This window comes from Marmota flaviventris, chromosome 11 (assembly GCF_047511675.1).
Source record: "Marmota flaviventris isolate mMarFla1 chromosome 11, mMarFla1.hap1, whole genome shotgun sequence".
In the NCBI taxonomy this organism is placed as follows: Eukaryota; Metazoa; Chordata; class Mammalia; order Rodentia; family Sciuridae; genus Marmota; species Marmota flaviventris.
The window spans coordinates 63,517,492-63,538,633 of record NC_092508.1 but is presented as its reverse complement, the minus strand read 5'-3'; the positions used below and the strand labels follow the sequence as shown (position 1 = coordinate 63,538,633).

The window sequence follows — 21,142 nt, the reverse complement described above, 5'->3', positions numbered from 1 at the left end:
TCCTCACCTGTGAAATGTTAACAACCATGGCACTAGTGTTATGGTGGTTTATGATGATTAACCAAAAAGTATATGACATGCTTATTGTATTGCCTGGCTCATAGTATGTACCTCATTTCATTGAAGGATACCACTGACAATAAAGCCAAAATGTGTAACAATTACTCTAAGTTTCAAAGGAAAGAAAATACCAAAGAGAACATCCAAAAAGCTAAGTAAAATGCAAATATTTTTCAGGCTAAAAAACATATTTCTAATAATTTGGCACTTACATAATAATACATCCCACTAACGGAAAAATAAACGTGGTCTTGTCAAAAATAATTGAAGACTGCAAGCCTCTTACCAAATCCCATGGCCTGACACTGCCCCTGGATTCACCCTACCCATTACTCTTCTCAAAATGTGGTTGCTGAAAAACACAAACACCAGTTACTATGGGAACAAGCAAACCAAAGATAATATCCAGACAAAAGGGCTCTCACCTTCCTCTAACTACCCACAGCTCTTCTTTTTATCTGTCTTCATATTGCACTTATCACTTTCTACCTTGCATTAGAGTCATTTGTGCGGGATCTGATCTCTCCGCCTACGTGCTAAGCTCTGGGAGTGCAAAAGCCTTGTCTTATTCATCTTGGGGTTTTCAACAAAGCCTTGCACAAAGAAAGCAGCAAATAAGTAATGTATTGAGGAGGGGGAAAAGGAACATGTACTGAAAAGCAATGCTCAACTGAACACTATGCCTATACCTTCTAACCTTTTGGGGAAAAAAAATTAATCAAGCCTCCCAGCCACTTAACTAGTAAGAATTATAAAATTAACCCTGTTTTTCAGGATGAAAAATAGCTTAAGAATTCTAATTCCTCCTGAATAATGATATGATAGAATTAAGGCATACTAATGCTAAAACAGCGATCAACACTGTTTCTAAGAGATCTAGCTTTCCTTATGAAATCAAAATTTACTAATAAGCCTGTTCTTTATATTTTACCTTTTAATAGAGAAATTAAAATAATGTCAAATTGGGCAATGATTATTATACTGATGGATTTTTGTTAAAATAAATATCTTATTCTAGAGATTTTTTCCCCTACAAACAGCAAAACCATTGCATTGATCTGGGGGCTTTTTAACTGTTCCATCAAGATCTAATGATACTACTGTATAAAAACAAAGCAAATTCATTATAAGCTGGTTGATGGAACACACCTTGTCAAAATATCTATGGGTACGATGATTGTTATGGCTATCTTCAGCAAAACTATAAAAGTAATCCATAGGGCTGGGCTGTCAAAGTATGAACAGCACTGAACACAAAGGAATGAATAATTTTCCTGATACGTTTATCATTTTTCCAAGTCAATGCCCTCATTCTAAAAAAATGTATGTTTTATGCCAAATATGCAACTATTTTTAAATTTTGAAAAATATACTAATGGCAAAATGTATGTGTACCGTTTGACTTAAGTCAGAGATTTTATTACCATCTCCTGACAGTATATAAATTATAAGGAGGCCTACATGATAGCTTTCTCTTGAGATGTGTTTAAGAACATTTCCTTATCTCATACCTGACTTTATTATATTTGTTTTTTTATGTCACAGATCACATTTACATACATAATGGACAAGAGAATATGTGCAAAGTACACATAAAAAAAGGAAAAATCTACACTTTATCTCTAGCGTTTAACATTGAGACCTAAAGTTCAAACCTATTTTTCCAATCTTACATATAACAAATTACTTTGAAAAGCAAATTGGAACAATAATATATCTTCTAAAGAAAGGAATTAGTTTTTTGCCAATGCCCACTAGAGCTGAATAAATAACTGGGAAATAAACTACCTGTAACCACAATGTATTTGTCCTTTCTTGTGAAAAGGGACATTTGGGAAAGCAGAATATTTCTCTGTTTACTACTCACAGAATAAAGACAGGCTTTTCAAAAAGATGGGAAGGAGACAGACAGGTAGGCAATGAGGAAGGAAGCCATGCTCCTAGAATGTGAGTCTGTAAAAGTCAGTGTGACCTTTCCAAGAGGTGAGGGTAGCCACCCACATAGCATTAGTTTAGGACTGAGAGAAGGCTGGCTTGAACTGAAGTCTACTACCCACTAATCTGTGGAATACAGCACACATGAATGCCATCCCCAAATGGCCTCAGGAAAAAGCAAGGAAAGCATGCCTGCTGATATCCACAGACTGTATAGGCCAGTGATTGACAGAGACGGAGGGAGTGCATGTATAAAATGAACATGCATATTATGCAAGTATATACACATGTGTATATATAAATGTAAATACGTGTAACTGCAGATATGCACACACATATCAGAGTCTTGACATGCAATGGAACTGAATTAAAGGGTTACAAAAGATTTTAGTTTCAAAATCTGATAAACATTGACTGAGAAGAGCATTCTACCATCCTATCATACAGGTTGGTTCAGGAGATAGCTGTTTGGGCCCAGAGGAGTTACAAATGATCCAGAGTAAATTTCAAATGGGGAGTAGGTGTGAAGAAATTGTATGGCAGGGATCAATATTAGAGGGCGGGCTTTTGATTCTGAAGGAGCTTATAGCTTTGGAGGTTCTAAAGAAGTCAGGCATATAAGCAAGTACTGGTAGTGAGAAAAGAGGGCCAGGGACTGCCACCTTGCACATAAGAGGTCATCTTGATGGCAATTCTATGGCCTGAATTTACTTATTAAACAGTGTTACTCAAAGGACCAGTATGAATATTTTTAAATGTTGTATTTCCATTTCAGTTAGACTCATATACACACAGATTTACATTCTGGGCTTTTAGGATAATGTCCATTTTAAGGACACTTAAAAGTTCATAGTCATTTACCTCAAATGATCCCTGTGCAGTCTGTTAATCTTACCATATTTCCCTAATAGATTCACTCCCTTGTTCTCTTGCACAATTATCTTCTTCTCTTCCTATTACCTTTAACACCTTCTTTCCTTCCTATCGTAAACAATAATTTCCTGGACAATACAAACAACAGAGAGGACTTTCATACCACCCCCAGGTCTATCAACCTCCTGGGAGACTCTTTTGCTGCCTTCCCTCATGGGACTGCACTATCCAGCACTGGACCTTTCATTCTCCTCTCCAAGGCCGACACCTACACGGCTATCTGACTTTGACCCCTGCTTACCTGCTTAGGGACATCAGCCTTACAATGTTTCCTCTCTCAATCTTTTCTTCTTATAATCTTTTTCTTCTTTATAAGTAAGTGGATTTTCCCACTTACTTATAAACATGCTTTAAAAAAATCTCTCTTTACCCCATATTCTCACTGACTTATCACCCCATTTTCTTGCTCCCCTGTATGAAGAATTTCTAGTAAGAGTTATCTGGTTTAACTAATGATCTGTCCTTGGTATCATTCTTCCCATTGTGTCTTGAGCTCAGTGTGATAGTGCTCTTGTCCCCGTCACTCCACTGAAACAGTTCTTGCCAAGGTCAAAAATGTATTTTGCCAAATACAATGGTGAATTCTCCATTCTCATTGTATTTGATCTATTATCAGCACTTGATGCAATTTTACACTCCTCCACTATGGAGACGCTCCCTCCATTTGGTTTATAGGAGCCTCATTCTCCTCTCCTTATCCAGTCTCTGCCTCTCAATCTGGGTCTGCTTACCTGTGCATTACCTGTGATATTAGCCCTCTCTCCACTTTCTCTCACTCCCTAGATGATTCATCTGATTTCATCATTTAAAATGCTGTATGCACCAACAGTTCTCAAAGTTACATCTCTAGCTCAGATATCTTTGAAATCACACATTCAAATGCCTAGTTGACATCTCCATATCGATACCTAATAGATGATTCAAACTCACCAAGTCGAAAACTAAATTCTTGATTCTACTCCAATTCTCTTGTCCAACTCAGGAAACAACAACTCCAATAACCCATATTTTCAGGCCAAAACCTTGAGTAATCTTTGAGTTCTTGCTTCTTACCCAGAAGTCAATTTTTATTTACTACCTCCATTAGTCCCCATCCTGGTCCAAGTCACACCATCATTCATTGAAGCTCTGTAGTCACCTGTTGAGGGGCTTTAGCTGCCACCCTAAATGGTCACTATATAATCAGTTCTCTATTAAGCAACAGCAGAGCTCTCTTTAAAATTTAACAGAGATCAATCATATCACTCTTCTTCTCATGGGGCTCTAACAGCTTCCCATACTTGAAGAGTGAAAGCCGAAATCTCCTCCACAAGCTACAGAGCCCTACATGACTGGGCTCCTGCACTGACTATGGAACTCATCTCCTACCACTCTGCCCATAATGGTTTCCTGCTTAAAACTTGCTTCCCAAATAGAACCTTACAATTGCTGTTCACTCTACCTTGTGGCTTGATTCCTCTCTTCTATCACAGGGTCTGTGGGCTCAAATACCACTTTACTCAGAAAGGTCTTCTATGGTAGGCAGAATTCTAGGACAGCCATAATAGTTCTGTTCTCTCCTATACATGTCCTGCACAATCCTCTCCCATGGAGTATAAACAGGACCTGAAAATAAGATGGGATATCACTCCTGGATTAAGTTACAATACATGGCAAAGGTGGAGGGATTTTGCAGATGCAATTATGGCTTTGAATCACTTGGCTTTGAGTTCATCAAAGGGGAGGTTACCCTAGGTGAGACTGACTTAATAGACAAAGTCTTTACCAGAAGGACTGAGACCTTGGAGGGGAAGGAAGATGGTCTCCTGCTGCTCTTGAGAAAGCAATCATGTTGTGGAACTTTCGGTGGAGGGGGTGGCTTACAAGAGTTAAGGGCTTCAGCCCACAACTTTGCCAATAGTCCACATGAGCTTGAGAGAGGACCTTCAGCTGCAACAGAGGATTCCTTGCACTCAGTCTTTGAGTCAATGAGCAGGTGACCTAGCCAAGCTGTGCCACACTTCTGATCCACAGATACTCTGAAATAACAAATGGCTGCTGTTTGAAGACACTAAGCTTATGGTAACTTTTTACATAGCAACGGAAAACTAATACACCTTCTCTAATGTAGAATAATCTTCCCCTTGCTTTCTATACTCCTGACATAGATATAGACATATATTTTCTTTCAGAGAACTGATATGACAGAGAATTGATATGACAGAGACAGAATTTGAATACTTAACATTTTTCCTCTCCCTGACATTAGAATGTAAGATCCCTGGGATCAAGAAATCTGTCTTTTCTGTCTGCTACTGTATATCACAGCACCCAGAACAGTACCTTGCACTTTGTAGGTGCTCAATATGTACAGAATGTACATTTACATTAGCACAGAATGATGACAAAAATGTAAGGGCAGTTAACTTTTACTTTTCAAAGGCTACTTCTCAATGAAGTACAAGGACTCTCAACAACACTAGCCATTAGGGAAATGCAAATCAAAAAGATCACCCCAGTTAGAATGGCTATCATCACAAAGACAAAAGAAAACAAGTGCGGGCAAGGATATAGAGGAAAGGGAAACTAGTTATACTGTTGGAGTAAATATAAATAGCCATTTTGTAAATGGTATGGAGGTTCCTAAAATAAATAAAAATAGAACACATATGACCCAGAAACTCCACTACTGGGTATATATCCAAAGGAAAGGAAGCCAGTGTGTCAAATAGACACCTGTACTCACTTGTATGTTTATGGCGACACTATTCATGATAGACAAGAAATGGAAATAGCCTAAGTGCCCATCAGCTAACGAATGCATAAATAAAATGTGGTGCAAATACACATACCATGGAGTACTATTCAGTCACAAAAATAATGAAATCCTGTCATTTGAAGCAATATAAATGGAACTAGAGATCATTATGATAAGGGAAATAGACTAGACATAGAAAGACAAGATGATCAAATAATCTCTCTTATAGGAAGAAGTTTAAAAAGTGAATTCTATAGAAATAGAGAGTAGAATCGTGGTCTTTAGAGGATACAAGATTAGGAGAGAAGGGAGATAGGAAAAGATTGGCGAACAGATACCAAAATATAATTAGAAAGGAGGAATAAATTCTAGAGTTTCATAACTCTAGTTTCATAACTCTAGTATAAAGAGAATGTATACTTTACAACAATTTATTATATATTTTAAAATACTTTGAAGAGAGGATTTTGAGTCTGTCCAACACTAAATGTTTGAGGTGATAGAAATGCTAATTTCCTTAATTTGATCACTAGACACTGTAAAATGTCAATTATACCCCATAAATATGTACAATCATTCTGTGTCAATTAAAAACAAAACAAATTTTTTAAAAATGAGTGGCTTCAAACAAATGCCAGAAGACCTGACCCTCCCTTAAACTACTAAATGCACTAATCAATGTTTTAGGTTAAGATTGAAAGAGAGATTCATCCAATGGGAAAGTGACATTTACCCAAACATTGTAACTAATATGATACACAGATGATCATGACTGAAATATGTGGTGGGCATGTCAATGCTCACAGGTGGATGTTCTAGTGATAACTAAGTCACACCCAGAGTTTTAAAATGAGCTGTGGTTCAGAACTAAGCTTAGAAACAAAAAAAAAAAATATATTGTTTTGGTTGCTGTTGTGTCATGACAACTGTGTCACCAATATGCATTGATATTTCAGAAAACAATGAAAACCTGAACTGATAAAGGAGAAAGAGTGTGCACTGCAAAAACATCACATGATCTTACTGCCTTATTCCACCCTGCTCAGACCACATGGGAGTCCTGTTTACACATGGGCACTATGATCAAATAGGACATGGTTAAAACTGGGAAATAACTGCATGAAAAGACAGCTGAGTCAAAAGGATTTAGATTAAACAAACTAAAACAAATTCCTGTCCTGTGGAACTTTTTAGAACATTTAAATGTTCCTATGGTTTCCAAAAAAGGTGTGTGTATGTGTGTGTGTGTGTGTGTGTGTGTGTTATACAAACAGATGAATAGTATACATTATTTCTTAATTTATTTAAATGTAGAACCCTTCTTCATGGAGCAACATGCTTATAATCCCCAAGCTTATAAATATGACAACCTAAGACCCATAAAGGAAAAGGTAACCAAAGCAGGTACAGACTAAATGTTAACAAAAGTGAGCAACCAGGACTATAGGGCAAAGTAGAAACTATATTATAAGAAGCAAGGCTAAAGATATTTGCAGCATTTTTGCCTAGGAAAAGGGAAGATTGAGCCCTGAAAATATACAAATGACTCTCTCAGAAAAGAGAGGAAATGTATTTGTTTTATATAGTTCTAGTACCTAGAACAAAACAATAACTAGGGCAAGGCTCAGGATCATGCTTTTTATGGACACATATCTGGGGAGACTTTTATCCAGAAAGCCTGCCATTTACTCAATGGGGCATAATTAAAGCTCATAGGAGCCCAAAATAGGAAGGTCATTTGAATCCTCAGAAGGTTGAGGATTCAACAAAGTTTTTCAGTGTCAAAAGGGCAATTGTGGAGAAAAGGAGAGCTGAATTAGACTCAGGGGCTAGATGACCATCTAGCAGAAACACCATAGAAAAGAATCCTGCATATACAAAGCAGGAGCCTGATTACTACATTCTCAAGGTCACTTGCAACTCTGTATACTCAAGGAGCAAAACTGTAAACTCTAGAGTTTCACTCACCCCTGCACATCAATGACAAACACTAGACCTGGCACAGAGTAGGTTCCTCATAAATACTGGTTGAATGAATGAATAATTGAATAAGTGAAAAATAAATGAAAGAAATATCTGATTCTAAAGGCAAACAAAAGGGAACAGTCTGCTTCATTCCTTGGCAGAGGTAAATTTGCTAATTGCGAATAATAATCAAGGCTACTTTCAAATATCAGGAAAAATAGTCTTGTAATAGTTACACTTCTTGGCTGGGAAATCAACTCTGAATTAAACCACAACCAAGGTTCCTATAAGGTTCTCCTGGTAAGTATGTGAAAATGGACTGCAGATTGACTGACTGTCAGAAGTAAAGGTGATTGGTGGTGATAATCTGCCCTAATGGACAAGACAACTTAGAGGGCAGAAACTAACCATGATGATAAACCCACTTTTTGTAGTTCTGAACATGTGAACATGTCATTAGCCAAATTTTATTTGCATAATTTTCCGAAGGAGAACACACAATACACCACACACACACACACACACACACAATTTTTTTAGAATACCTCCAAAATGTGATAATATTCTGACCAATCTGGTAAATTAAGCTATTTACAATGAGGTTAAGCAGTTTTCTTTTGTCTTGAGATTCCAAATGCTCAACAAAGAATATCTGTAGATAAACCTTTAAATTAAAAACTTCTTAAAATAGAAATAGCTTTCATTCACCAGGCTATCAACTGTCAGGCACCATATTTGTATCCATTTCCTAGAAGAATGAAGGCTCTTTCAAAATATATCTGTCATTTCTCCACAGTGGCTGATCAAACCTGCCACTGAAAAATGTTCTGAACAGGCAACTTGTAGTACAAGCATGGTTTATTTCTGTCAGAGACTGACTGCTGGAGTGTGAAAGAAACTCATTAAAAATCTCTTACTGTGATCTTACATTGTTAAAAAATAAAAGGAAAAACCCCAGAAAGAAAGAAAAGAAAAAAAAAAAAAAAAGCTTAGTGATGGGTACCCTGAGTCTGCAGACTCTCATATAGTGCTTTTCTCTCTTGGTCTTCTTTAGCAAGCAATTAAAAGAGCACAATTAGTTTGGGGAATATGGCATACACTGGTTGTTTGGGGAAATCAAGTAAGTTAAAACAATTTTATTTTATGCTAATGTCCTGAAAAGTTAATGAAAGAGATCAGAATATTGTACTATAAGAAAAATGATGGAAAATAAACAACAGCATTATTTACCTCAATCTTAAAACGAGGTTCACAGCGCAAGAAGCTTCGCTATAGTCTTCACTTGCGTTGGGTTGGCCCTTTAAAAACACAACAGCAAATGGTGTTGGAAACTTTATTGAAAGAAGAATGAATAGGATCACCATATCCTTTAACCATGCATCCCTTTCTTTCTGGAAATTTCAAAACTAGGACTTCAGACCTGCAGGTTTTGTTTGGCCTCACAACACCTCTAAGTGAAGATCAAAATGATGCCCAATTCCCATTGCAAATGTGGACAGAATGTTTCAAAGAGAGAGACTCAGTAGTAGGGTGGACACTGTGAATGACTGGTACAAGCTGCAGCAAATTCAAAGTAGGGTCAGCCATCCAAAGTGGAGCCATCGAAAGTGGCACCCTATAGCTAGAGCAATGGAGTCTCACCCACTGGACCTTGGTGATGCACAAAGGTTGGGCACCTTAAACCTTAAGGTGGAGAGGACGGTGGAACCAGTAGGACTGGCATCCATTTCTCTTTCTTGCCTTTCTCACCCACGGCCTATTTCCTTGAACATAGATTATCTATTTCAAGTGCCTGTGCCACATAGCCCCACCCTATTCCCATGAATCCTTAGCCACTAGTAGATTTATTTGTCTAAGAAGAGAAAAATAACAAGACTTCAGGGTCAAGACTTGGCTCTGCCACTTACCAGCTGTGTAAACATGGAACAAGCCCATGGAAAAGACTTGTTTTCCCCTTTACAAAGCAGGGGTAATACCTGCCTCAAAAAGTTTTGGGAAAACGATATACATGAAAGTGAGCCATAAACTATAAAATATTAAACAATTCTAGTTATTATAATCCCTTTTGCTATTTCCTTTGCTCACTTTGCTTTCTTTTTTGTTATTATTATTATTTGCCTTTCATCGTTCAGTGAATCCCTACTGTTTATCTCTTACTGAGTTGACTGACACAGCATAAAGCCCTACACTGAACTCTGGTTCTGCCTCTGACCCATGGTGTGACTTTGCACAAACTACTCAATCTTTGCAAGTCTTGATTCCTCAGCCATAGGATAAAGGCCAGGTTATCAGACCTCAAACAGGCTTTCCACAACCAAGAAACCCCGTTGCTCTAGCCATCTCCCAAATAAATAACTGCTTTCTAAAACAGAGATCAGGCAAAATAGAAACAAATTTAAATGAAACATACAGATTTAGGAAAAAATACTGTGATTCTAAGGCTGATGATGCTTTATAGTATAATCACTTTTTTGTGGTAGGAATGCCAAATTTTTATTGATTCTTTTTAGTTATACATGAAAGTAGAATTCATTTTGAAATAATTATAAAAGCATGGAATATATCATATTCTAATTCAGATACCAATACCTCTCCTTCCCCTTCCCTTTTCCTACCCCCTGCTCCCTTCCCTCTATTGATCTTTCTGACTTTTGCCATAGTTATTTTATTTTTTTAATTAATTTCTGATGGATATACACGATGTTGAGATTCAGGATGTTGAGATTCACTGTGGCGCATTCATATATGAACATAGGAAAGTTATGTCAGATTCATCCCACTGTCTTTCCTAATCTTATCTCTCCGCCCTTCCTTCATTCCCCTTTGTCTAATCCACTGAATTTATATTCTCTCTCCCGCCCCTTATTGTGTGTTAGCTTCCACATATCAGAGAAAACTTTGACTTCTGGTGTTTGGGGATTGGCTTATTATAACCTCTTTAAGAGCAGAAGTATTTGCCTACCAATTCTATAGCAGAACTAGAATGTGACTCTGCACTGCAACTCTATACCCACAGTCCTTGCCCTGAATTGCTCAGCATCCTTGACTACACTCAGCATGACTCACCGCACAGGTCTTCTGTCATACGCCTTTTATAATAATGCATTGTACATGCATTTCACTGTCACTGGACTATTATTTTTACAAGCCAAGTTGTAGAGATGAATTGGCCCATAAAATTCAATAATAAAAGAATTATGAAAAGAGGTTATAGAAATCCAACCAAGAGCAAAAGAAAAGTATCAATTAGCTACAATGTTTTGTGGCTGGAATATAACAGAAGGGTGAGTCATTTTCTTTCCTTTGCGTACTTTCCACAGTCCCAGCAATTTCAAAAGCATTCTAGTAATTTTTTCTTGCTCTTGAACCTATCATTAAAGGCTAGAGGTCGTGAAAGGATGGTCAATAATAACCATCCTTTTTTTCCATATCTATTCAAAGGGAGAGTTTATAAGCCCCAGGTTTGGCAATGTACTCTGAAATTGTCTACCTGCTTAAATGGTGGGTTTCTCTAAAGGTCTGCCTACAAAGCTTCTCTAATGGAAATGACTGGCAAAGGAACCTACCTGAGAGTCGTGCACGGAGAGGGACTGTATTTGCTCGGGGATACTGCTGGTGTTCACCGAGATCTGTTAAGAGAACCACCATGATATTACTCAAGGAAGCCAAAAGGAGACATCAAGGTCAATGTAGTTACACTGTGTACCAACTGCCAGAGACAATAATGTTCAGATCTTAAAGCAGTAGTATTTCCTAAACTATATCCCAAATGCTTCTGACTGCCTGCATTGGAATCACTCAGGGAATGTGCTATAAATGCCTGGGTCCCACTTGGCCTGTGATTCAGAATTTTGTTTAGATGGGAGAACATCTGTGTCTTTAAAGGGTTCTCCAGGGTGACCTGTAGGGTTTGAGAGAGCGACTCAGCCAAAGTGAAAAAGCATAGACTATTTGATATTTTAAATTGGATAACAACTTTTTTCATTAGATATTTTCATCTAATGAGAAGTTTTAGACTCAGTAAAAACTGCCCCTTTAATTATTACTGTAACTATTGATTGTAATTCACAAATGTATAACGTTAAGTGGGTTTTTTAAAATAATTTTCCCCAACAGAAGGATCGGTTACATTTTTCTCTCAAAAATTGGAATTGTGGCCCTGAGCTGACACCTAAATCATTTTTACCTCACAACTGACTTTTATGAACTCTGCCCTGTAGTAAACCTTGAAAGACAGAAAACAAAACAAGAAACAACAACAACAAAAAAAAAGAAAAGAAAAAAACTAAAGAAAAACAGCAATGAAAACAAATGAAAAGGATCTTCCATTTCTAACCTACTACCAATTCTAAAATAATCAGAAATTCTTTCTGGCAAAAATTGTCTAAAATTTAAGGATATAAAATTCATACCCTCTGAGCTTCCTCAAAAATAACTATGTTCATCCTGAACTAACAGGGGAAAGTACATTGAGGTCTGCAGTTTACTTTGAAGTACATTAAAAAATTCAGATGAGAATATGGATGAGTTGATGGATTTGCATGTCATAAAGCAAGTGTAAGTTATACCTTAGGTGATAGGTATATGGCATTCACAATGAAATGCTTTAATGTTGTATGTTTGAATGTTTTATAATAAAATGTTGGGGGGTGACTATGTTAGAAGAAAAAAACAATATCTGTTCATTAGCCAGAGGGCAATGGCCTACACCAAATACCTCTTGGGAAGAATCATTCAGTCTTATTCCCCAGTCTGAATTTAGGTTTGATGTATAACCACACATCACAACTGCCCGTACAGCATATCCTACCTTTAACCAAAGAACAACAGTAAGCTAAGCACCCTCACTAGCATTGACACAGAGGAGAAAACATCTCCTTTCCTTGGGGAGGCCCATCACCCACCCAGGTCCCTTATTCCTGGGCAGTTGGTCTGATGGAGAGCTTATGACTGGAGTGGGCAAGGGAACCACACATGCCTTATGAGTCACTGTGGAGGTGTAAGTGGCATATAACCAAAGGACCAGCTTCTATTCTCAATGGTGCAATGCAAATTATTCCTTGGAAGATGTCCAGAGGTGCTCAGAATGCTGAAAGCCCCTGTACAAAAATATCTTCCTTGACAATTCCGTGCAGTTGCTCAATATCACTATTGTGAACCCTCTCCATGAGACTAGAGGATGGCCTTTTGGTTATACTCTTAAATGAAAAACTTTCAAAAAAGAAAAAAATATGCTAACCCATTAAGCAGCTGTTACATATCAACAGCATAATAGAAATTTATCAGATATATTCCCCCTTTTGAACAGTTTTCCCTCTCTTAAATAGAAGGGCATTTAAGAGAACAAATGTTTCAATAGAAAGGGGAAAGAAAAATAAATTAATGTTGGACACCACTCTATGACTAAACCTCAGTGGGGATCTGGGAGAGGGTAAAAGAGAGGAAAATATCTCAAAATGGACAGAAGAAAGAAAAAACATATGCTTTACAACTTTCATAGAACTCTGTCTAATCTTTTCTTTTTCTATTTTTAACACATAGCTAAATGAAATGTGGTATTTTGGTTTGTATCCAAGAAAAGAAAAAGAACATTAGTGGACAAATTAGTAAAATATGAATAAATTCTGGGGTTTAGTTGATAGTTATATAAAAATATTATTTTCTGAGTTATGATACACATACCAGGATTCCAGGAGAAATTAACAAGTGTGAAAAACCAGGTGAAGGGAACTCTGCACTTACTATCTTTGTACCATTTCTCTGTCTAGAATTATTCCAAAATGCGGTTTATTTTCAGAAATATAGCAGATTTCTGATCATAAATCTAACTTCCAACATTACTCAGAAGGCCAATTACCTATAGTGATAACATACTTTAGAAAGTGGCATAATTAAAGTATCATATTAATGCAGTCTAAGATGACTAAAGCTAACTGTAATAAATTTAGAGGCAGAAATGAAATGTTTTCTCCTTCTACATAAAGATATAGAAACAAATATGCAGCCAATCACAATGGCACACACCTGTAATCCCAGTGACTCAGGAGACCGAGGCAGGAAGATTGCCAAGTTCAAGGCCAGCCTGAGCAATTTAGTGAGGCACTGTCTCAAAATAAAAAAGGGCTGGGGATGCAGATCAGTGGTAGAGCACCCCTGGGTTCAGTTCCCAGTAGCACAAAAGTGGGGTGGAGAATAAAACATGTTTAAGAGTTGATGGGGATTTGGAAAACATGTTTCATCAGAAATAATTTTTAAAAAGCTAGTGGAAGTCTTAAAAACCATTACTTTAACAATAATGAATAATATAAGCAATAAATTTAACCTTCTCATTATACCTAATATCTAGTAAGAACATCCTCAATCTAAATCCACCTCAAATGCATTTCTCCTTGAGATAAGATCCCAGAGTAAAGAAACAGAAAGATTTTCATAATTAAGCTAGACTAAACTCTCCATGACAAAGCTCTTCAATGTACTTTTTGTGGGTCCTACTGGGCTTCAACCAAAAATATTTACTCCTGTTTCATTAAGCCTGGTTGAGTAAGGACTTCTCCAAGAGATTTCTAAAAATGTTTTTCCTTCTGCCTTTCTCTTTCTTTTATTTTGAAATTTCTGATACGCAGATATTTAAAACAGAATCTTCCTGATTTCTCTTTGGGTTTCTGGATTCAGCCTGATTTGTGACGTTTTTATAGTCAGTAGACCTTGAACCTGGCCACAAATCAGAATCACAGGATCAACCCTCTGAAAAGCATTGTAGCTGGGACACCACCCCTAACTAGTAAATTAGCATCTGTGGCTTTGTGATTGAATCCAGGCACCGAATATTTTAAATCTTTCACTTTCTCTGGTGTTGAGCAGGACTATGAATCATTTGTTCTCATGCCACCTATCTGAGGTGACGCTGTAAAAAAAAATGTTGCTTTAACCGAAGCCCTAGCGAACATCTTCCTCCATTCAATGAAAAAACCAAAGGAAACTAAATTTAAAAATAAAGTTTATTTCACTTTTCATGTAGAAAGTTAAAAGTATAATGTAAAATTGACAAAAAGTCATTAAACAAGTACTTATTATCTCAGAGCCTGAAAAAAAGAAATTCTGAAACCACTGATCAAAAGAAGGTCAATAAGAGGATAACAGATGAAAAGTTGAGATAAGAAGATATATAAGTAGGAAACATTACCCACAAAAGGCACTCTGCTTCAGGCCTCAAAAGATAGAAGCTTCCAGAAAGCAGGTGCTCTTCTCTTCCTGTATAATTTCCACAATGGCTAACCCAATTCCAGAGACATCAGGTACAGTTTACATATTTTATCAATTACTTAACTATATTATCATGAATAATAATGTAATTATTAAACTTTAGTCTCTGAAGTTTTCTTCCACCCAAGTAGAATAAGATGATAAATAAATGAGAATGAATTATGTACTTATTACAAATCATTAATTACTAGTGGGTGACTAATAGTTTTGCAAGACTATTTCTAAAATATTTCTCTAGGAACACATGACCAATTTTTCAAAGTACCTAGCTATGAATCTTAAGATAAATGGTATAACTCTGAAAATGTATTGTTTATATTTGAAATTTTCCTAGACATACATAGAATGGCCTCCAAATATACTCCAGGATAAGCAGCATCTTCCCAAGATCCCTCTGACAAAGATCCTACTCCGGCTTTCTCAATCTTCACTAACTAATATTGTAATACTTTGTACCCCAGGACTCCCCAGAGACCAAACAGCACCTCACAAATTAACCATGCCTAAAATATCCATTTATTCTAGCATCTTACTGTCTAAACATAGCACTACTAAGGCTACATTTTCTGCACTTCACCTCAATTACATAACATCTTCTGATCTTTATTCCCATTTATGACCTCCTCAGAAATACTACATGCCTATTCATATACTTGCTTCTTGTTTTTACTTCTGTGCATGGATGTTCATGTCACCAACAATCATGTATGCAAGGGGAGCACACACATGCATAAAATACTAGCCCAGACTTCTACCAGCTTATGGTCAAAGCACAACTAGACTGCAATTTAAATGACAACCATTATTGAAAAGCTTATCAAAATATAATTACTCTGGCATTTAAATGTGCCATTTTGCACAGATAAGCATTTCATTCTCAAAGATGCTTAAAGATATACATTGATCTAGTTACTGATAGCAACTATGAAAAATCCAAAATCTGAAGACGCTTCAACCAAGCAATCCCAATTCTAAGTATCTATACTGTACTTGCATATGTGCTGACCCAAGTGCATACACAAAAAAAGTGAAGGGAATGACATCCGTACAACAATCTAAATGACTGACAAGAAAGAAAGAGTTAAATAAACCATTTCTATCCATCTAATGTAACACTATGCCACAATTAAAAATAAAGAGGTAGTTACAATATTTAATATGAATAGATTTCCAAGAAAATAAGGCATATTGCAAAAACATTATAGTTTTATCATTCCATTCATGTTTTTTAGATGATATGCTAGATTTAAGTATATATTTATATAGAAATGAACAAAAAAAAGTCTCTCAAGAAACACTGCCACCTGATAACTTCTGTGAAAAGAAGTGACAGCCACAGGGGCAACAGGGTAGCAAGATAACAGCAGTCTTTAGTTTTTATGAACTCTAGTTCTCCTATACCATTTTCAAATCTTTGCTCTCTGTTCCTTCTCTATCAGGCCTGCCCTGACCAACCCCAACAAAAATCACAGCCTCCTCCCACACTCCATCTCCACACATTCTTTTTTTTTTTCCTTAACATACTGCTCCTATCCTATTGTAACAATAATTTACAAATTAACAATTTATTTTTACTCCTATTAAAATGTAAGTTTCACAGGGACAGTGATTTTGCTCTGTTTCTCTCACTGATATGTTCCCAACATTTCCTAAAACACAGCAGGCACATATTTAATGTGTGTCAAATATTATATATAATATATACACACATATATAGGTACATTAAATATTAATAAATTTAACTTTTTAATTCCCTATATAATAGATAAATAAAATACTGTATGCTCTCCATAATTATAGGAAGCAGTTGGGGGTGGCTAGCAAATCAGAGGACTATTTTAGTTAAAAGCTGAAAGCACCTGGTAATATAGCTCAGGATATGAAATGACAGCACTATCAAGAGTTTAGAATACTGGCCCAAGAAACAGGGTCAGGTCATTCCTAAAATGTAGTGGTAGTGTTTACATGAAACATGTATGCTTCCATAAAATTCAGAAGTCTATTCATATGCTTCCTTAAATTTGTACCAATCTGTGACAGACACATTCCATTGGAAAATCAAATGAGTCTAGATGCTATGTTGCCTACAACTTTCAAATCCCCATCAAGATCAACAGTGAAGCTTGAGAATCAACTCACAGTTTACCCTACATTATTCCCTTTCTTACCTGTGCACAAAATATTCTTTCCAAAAAGATCCTGCCATTAGCCAAATAAGTTATCAGCAATTTCAATGAGCACATAGTAAAATATTCTCTTAACCAGTTCTCATGGGGAAAAAGACCAACACCCATTCTCTATACTAGTAAGGCAAGATCAATGAATATCACTCAGTGGAGATGTCCTGTAGTAAACCAATAATGAATGCTTTTGGGGTCAATGACACTACCTAAAGCATCTCATTATGTTCTACTTCTAAGAAGAACTCGTCCTTTTAATTAGAGATACTCTTAACAACAGATGAAAAAAACTTGTACTCTGTGCTTTGCTCCAGATTAAATGGGAAAGTGGGCAATGAGAGGGCAGAGTACATGAGACCTACTTAAGATCATTCTAAAACTCTAGCACAACATCTAAACTCTAGCACAGCATTCTAAAACTGTATAGCCAACATGCCCTGCTCTGACGCTTATCACCATTTCTCCTAGCACAGGGGAAAAATGTCCTTGACTAAAGCTTATATCTTACATGTGAAATGGAAAAAAATAATTCATGTGATTATCATATGTCTCCATGATCCTGTTCTCTCAACAGGACCTGAAGGAGCACTACCACTGAGAGGCAGGTACACTGAAAACACCCAGGAAAGACCTACAGTGGCCAGGATGATGATGGGAGAACAAAGGGAGAAGGGCTTGCAGTTCTGTCAATCACTCTTACAATGCCCAGCTGGCTACTGCCACTTAAAACCCCATGGTGAGATTTGCTCCTCCCAAACAAAAGGAAATGCCTACCAATCTTAAAAAGTTGGGATGGACATACTTTGTAGCCCAACATTTTCTGTTTTCATAATGAGAATTTAATAAGGTCTATATTAATTACTAAGTCTAAAATATCTGGAGCTATTTAAATATGCTCAAATTTCCTCTAAGAGAATTACTGAGCTATAGTCATGACTAGACATTAAGGATTAGGATAATTAATCAGATGGAGGAATTAAATGAAAAACGATCCCTTAATCAAAAGATGAGCAGTTCTTAAAAATGAAGTCATTAAATGAGTGCACCTTGCTTACCTAGTTACATCAGAGATTTAAAAATCAAGACAAATAGTGTTTCTAACCATTTAGTATCTGTATTACTGTAAATTGAAGATTTAGAAGAAATTTTGCCTGTATGCTCACCTATGTTTTCTAAATGTCAGTAATATTAAGAGTTAAAAGTAATTATTACCCAGCTGATGCCGAGGCCTCCACTGAGTATCTTATGAACATGATTTAATCAATCCTCAACAGCAACCTTACAAGAACTCTGATTGTTCCTTGTTTTAAAGGCAAGGGAAATTGAGGCTCAGAGTAAAGTAATTTGCTGCAATCTGTGCAGGCCAGAAGAAACTCAAGACAGAATCGGGGCCTACAACAATGACGTACCTTCCCTTTTTTGCCCTACTCTGTGAGATTTTCAGTCTATCTCCTAAATGGATTAGACTGATACCACAGGGCAGAATGAAGTGGTGGAAAAGTACATACTCACATAGATAGACAGACAGACTGACAGAACTGCTGCTCACCTCTGGATTTTCTTCTTTTACTCTTCGTGACTGTAAAACAAATATGTACTCATTAATATGTGCATACACACACACACACACACACACACACACACATTCTTCAGAAATATAATGCATGCAGATTTGCTGCTGGTCACCGGTGTCATTTACCTTTTCCTGAGAAGCTGCTGCTTTCCCCTCTTCACTTTTCTCATCCATCTCGTCGTCACTCCACTCCCAGTCCCCGTCTTCGGTTTTGTGGAGGTGACCGCTTGACCCTGGAACTCGTCTTACCTGAATCAAAACAAGCCCACACCACACTTCACTAGTTGAATCTGCAGGGCTCGCTGGTACTGCTGTATGAGCTACATGGCACACACACACTACCTTGAAGATGACCCCCATGGCTATCAGTCCAGCGATAGCTAGAAATCAACACCCAAAGAGACCACACAGCCTCCAGACTCCCACACTCATTCTCCTTCCAAAAATATTGTGTTCTTGAAATGCAACTATTTTGGAAGAACACCACACACATAAGCCATTATACACTGAGATCATTGTTCACTTTTACTCAGTTAACCATTTTATCAGTTACTACATATACAAGGCCATGTGATAGGCTTCAGAATTGCCTAAGGAAACACACACAAGCAATGGACCACTGACGGAGCGAAGGCAGGGAAACCCAGAAGCCCAATGAAGCACACCAGACTAGAGGTCCCAGCTAGCTAAAACCTAGACCACAGAACAAATACCCTTCTGTGGCTGCCTGGCTCTTTCTAGAACCTGACATCATGCCCATGTTTCCAGGATTCTGCTCAACCTATTTAAGCAAACAAACAGTAACAGGCTAATCCTAACAGACTTTGTGTAGTACACTAGAGACTTGTGAGATTGTACCCATGCAGCATGATCATCCACAGCCTTGCTAGTATTTAGGTTATAATCAGGCTGGCTTCCTCAACTATTTCAACTAACTAACTTCCTTCCTTCCTTCCTTCCTTCCTTCCTTCCTTCCTTCCTTCCCTCCTTCCTTCCTCCCTCCCTCCCTCCCTCCCTCCCTCCTTCCTTCCTTCCTTCCTAACTAGGATAGAAATGTAATCCATGGGGCATGCCTTCCAGATGTCTGTGGTAAAGTAACATTTTTAAAAGGACAGGATGACTGAGAATGAGCCTCTAACCAAAGTAATTTGTCTTAAAAAGTATAGTGAAACAAACAAAAAAAAACCCCCTAAATCTTAAGGTTCATGAGTCTACTTCTATTCTAGAACTAAAATAAAGAATAAGAATTGAAAGTGGGGAAAAAATGTACTGAGTCGTAATTAAACAAAACACTGTAGCAGATGAAGATGATGTGATGTAACAACAGCTCATGACCCAGTGAATCAGAGGATCTTGGAGTACAAATGACCTTTCTGACTTCCAATTCAACCCCTTCATTTTACAGACAAGGAGATGAAGGCCCAGAAAGTGCCCTGAGATGACAATGCTATGAAGACAAAATCTAGGGAGAAACGAAGCTTCAGACTACCAATCTCTTTATGCCATTGAATGACTATCAGAAAGAAGTGATTAAAAAATGTCTTGTGAAGACTCTGAAAGAGTATGATATGAAGAAAGGCCATTTCCCATAATAGAAATGATTTAATTATATCACAGGCACACCATTAAACACAAAGGAAGCATCAAAGAACTTAAATCTAAAGCAACTATTTATACAACTCAGGTCAATGTGAAGCCACAAGCAGCACATGCTCACAGTTAAGTTAAATTGGAGGGCATTGCCATATAATCTGCAAAAGTAATCCTGATCACTTGGTCTAGAAGATCTGAGCTCCAATACAGAAAGTTAAAAGGCAAGTAAAAAGTTATTAGTAATTGCATATAGTTATGATTATTTTAAAAGTTTTTTTTTCCCCAATCCAAAAAAATATATATATTTCTTAATGAATTCACCTTTGAAACACTTAGGACTTAGTTAAAACCCCTTGAGTGCTTGATGTAAGATATTTATTCCACTTAGATTTTGAGTTCCTATAAAATCCTGTTCTAATGATACTGATTTTAATGATGCTTATGGATGATGGCAAAGTACTATAGAAAAAAAATGCTGAAATACACTTCAGGATTTTCAGAAGAGATTGCTCATTTTAAAGCTACAAAGAAATTACTAAGGGAAAAGAAAATAATTTTCTGTTGACATATACAATAAAATGAATTATTTTCTTGGCAACACTGATCATGGCAAGGGCCATGTGTCAAAGACTGCACTGAAAAGAAAAAAAATTAAAGCTTTATCTGTTATAAAACAAACTATTATCCAATAAGTGAGAAAACTATGTGTCAGGAACAGAATAAAACTCTACCTTACTAAAATTATGAGAATTAGTATTCTTCAAGAGATCACACCAAGGAAAGTTCTTCCTGGAAACAGCCCAGCTATGCACCCTAGCTCACGCCCTCCCCTCTCTGGGTCTGTGTTTACAAGATCAGTTCCATTTCCACAAGCAGATCAAACTACAAACAATAAAATGGCCT

General features: G+C 37.0%; 1 protein-coding gene across 1 annotated transcript in view; it reads right to left on the bottom strand.

Annotated features, from left to right (window-relative positions):
• Stk39 (serine/threonine kinase 39) overlaps nt 1-21,142 on the bottom strand; it is a 270,584-nt gene that overhangs the window by 93,695 nt on the left and 155,747 nt on the right. The window contains exons 11-14 of the mRNA XM_027946124.2: nt 18,773-18,895; nt 18,623-18,652; nt 11,197-11,259; nt 8,861-8,928 (exon numbers count right to left, since the gene is read on the bottom strand). Coding sequence (XP_027801925.2) covers nt 8,861-8,928; nt 11,197-11,259; nt 18,623-18,652; nt 18,773-18,895 — 284 coding nt within the window. The remainder of the gene's footprint in view (nt 1-8,860; nt 8,929-11,196; nt 11,260-18,622; nt 18,653-18,772; nt 18,896-21,142) is intronic.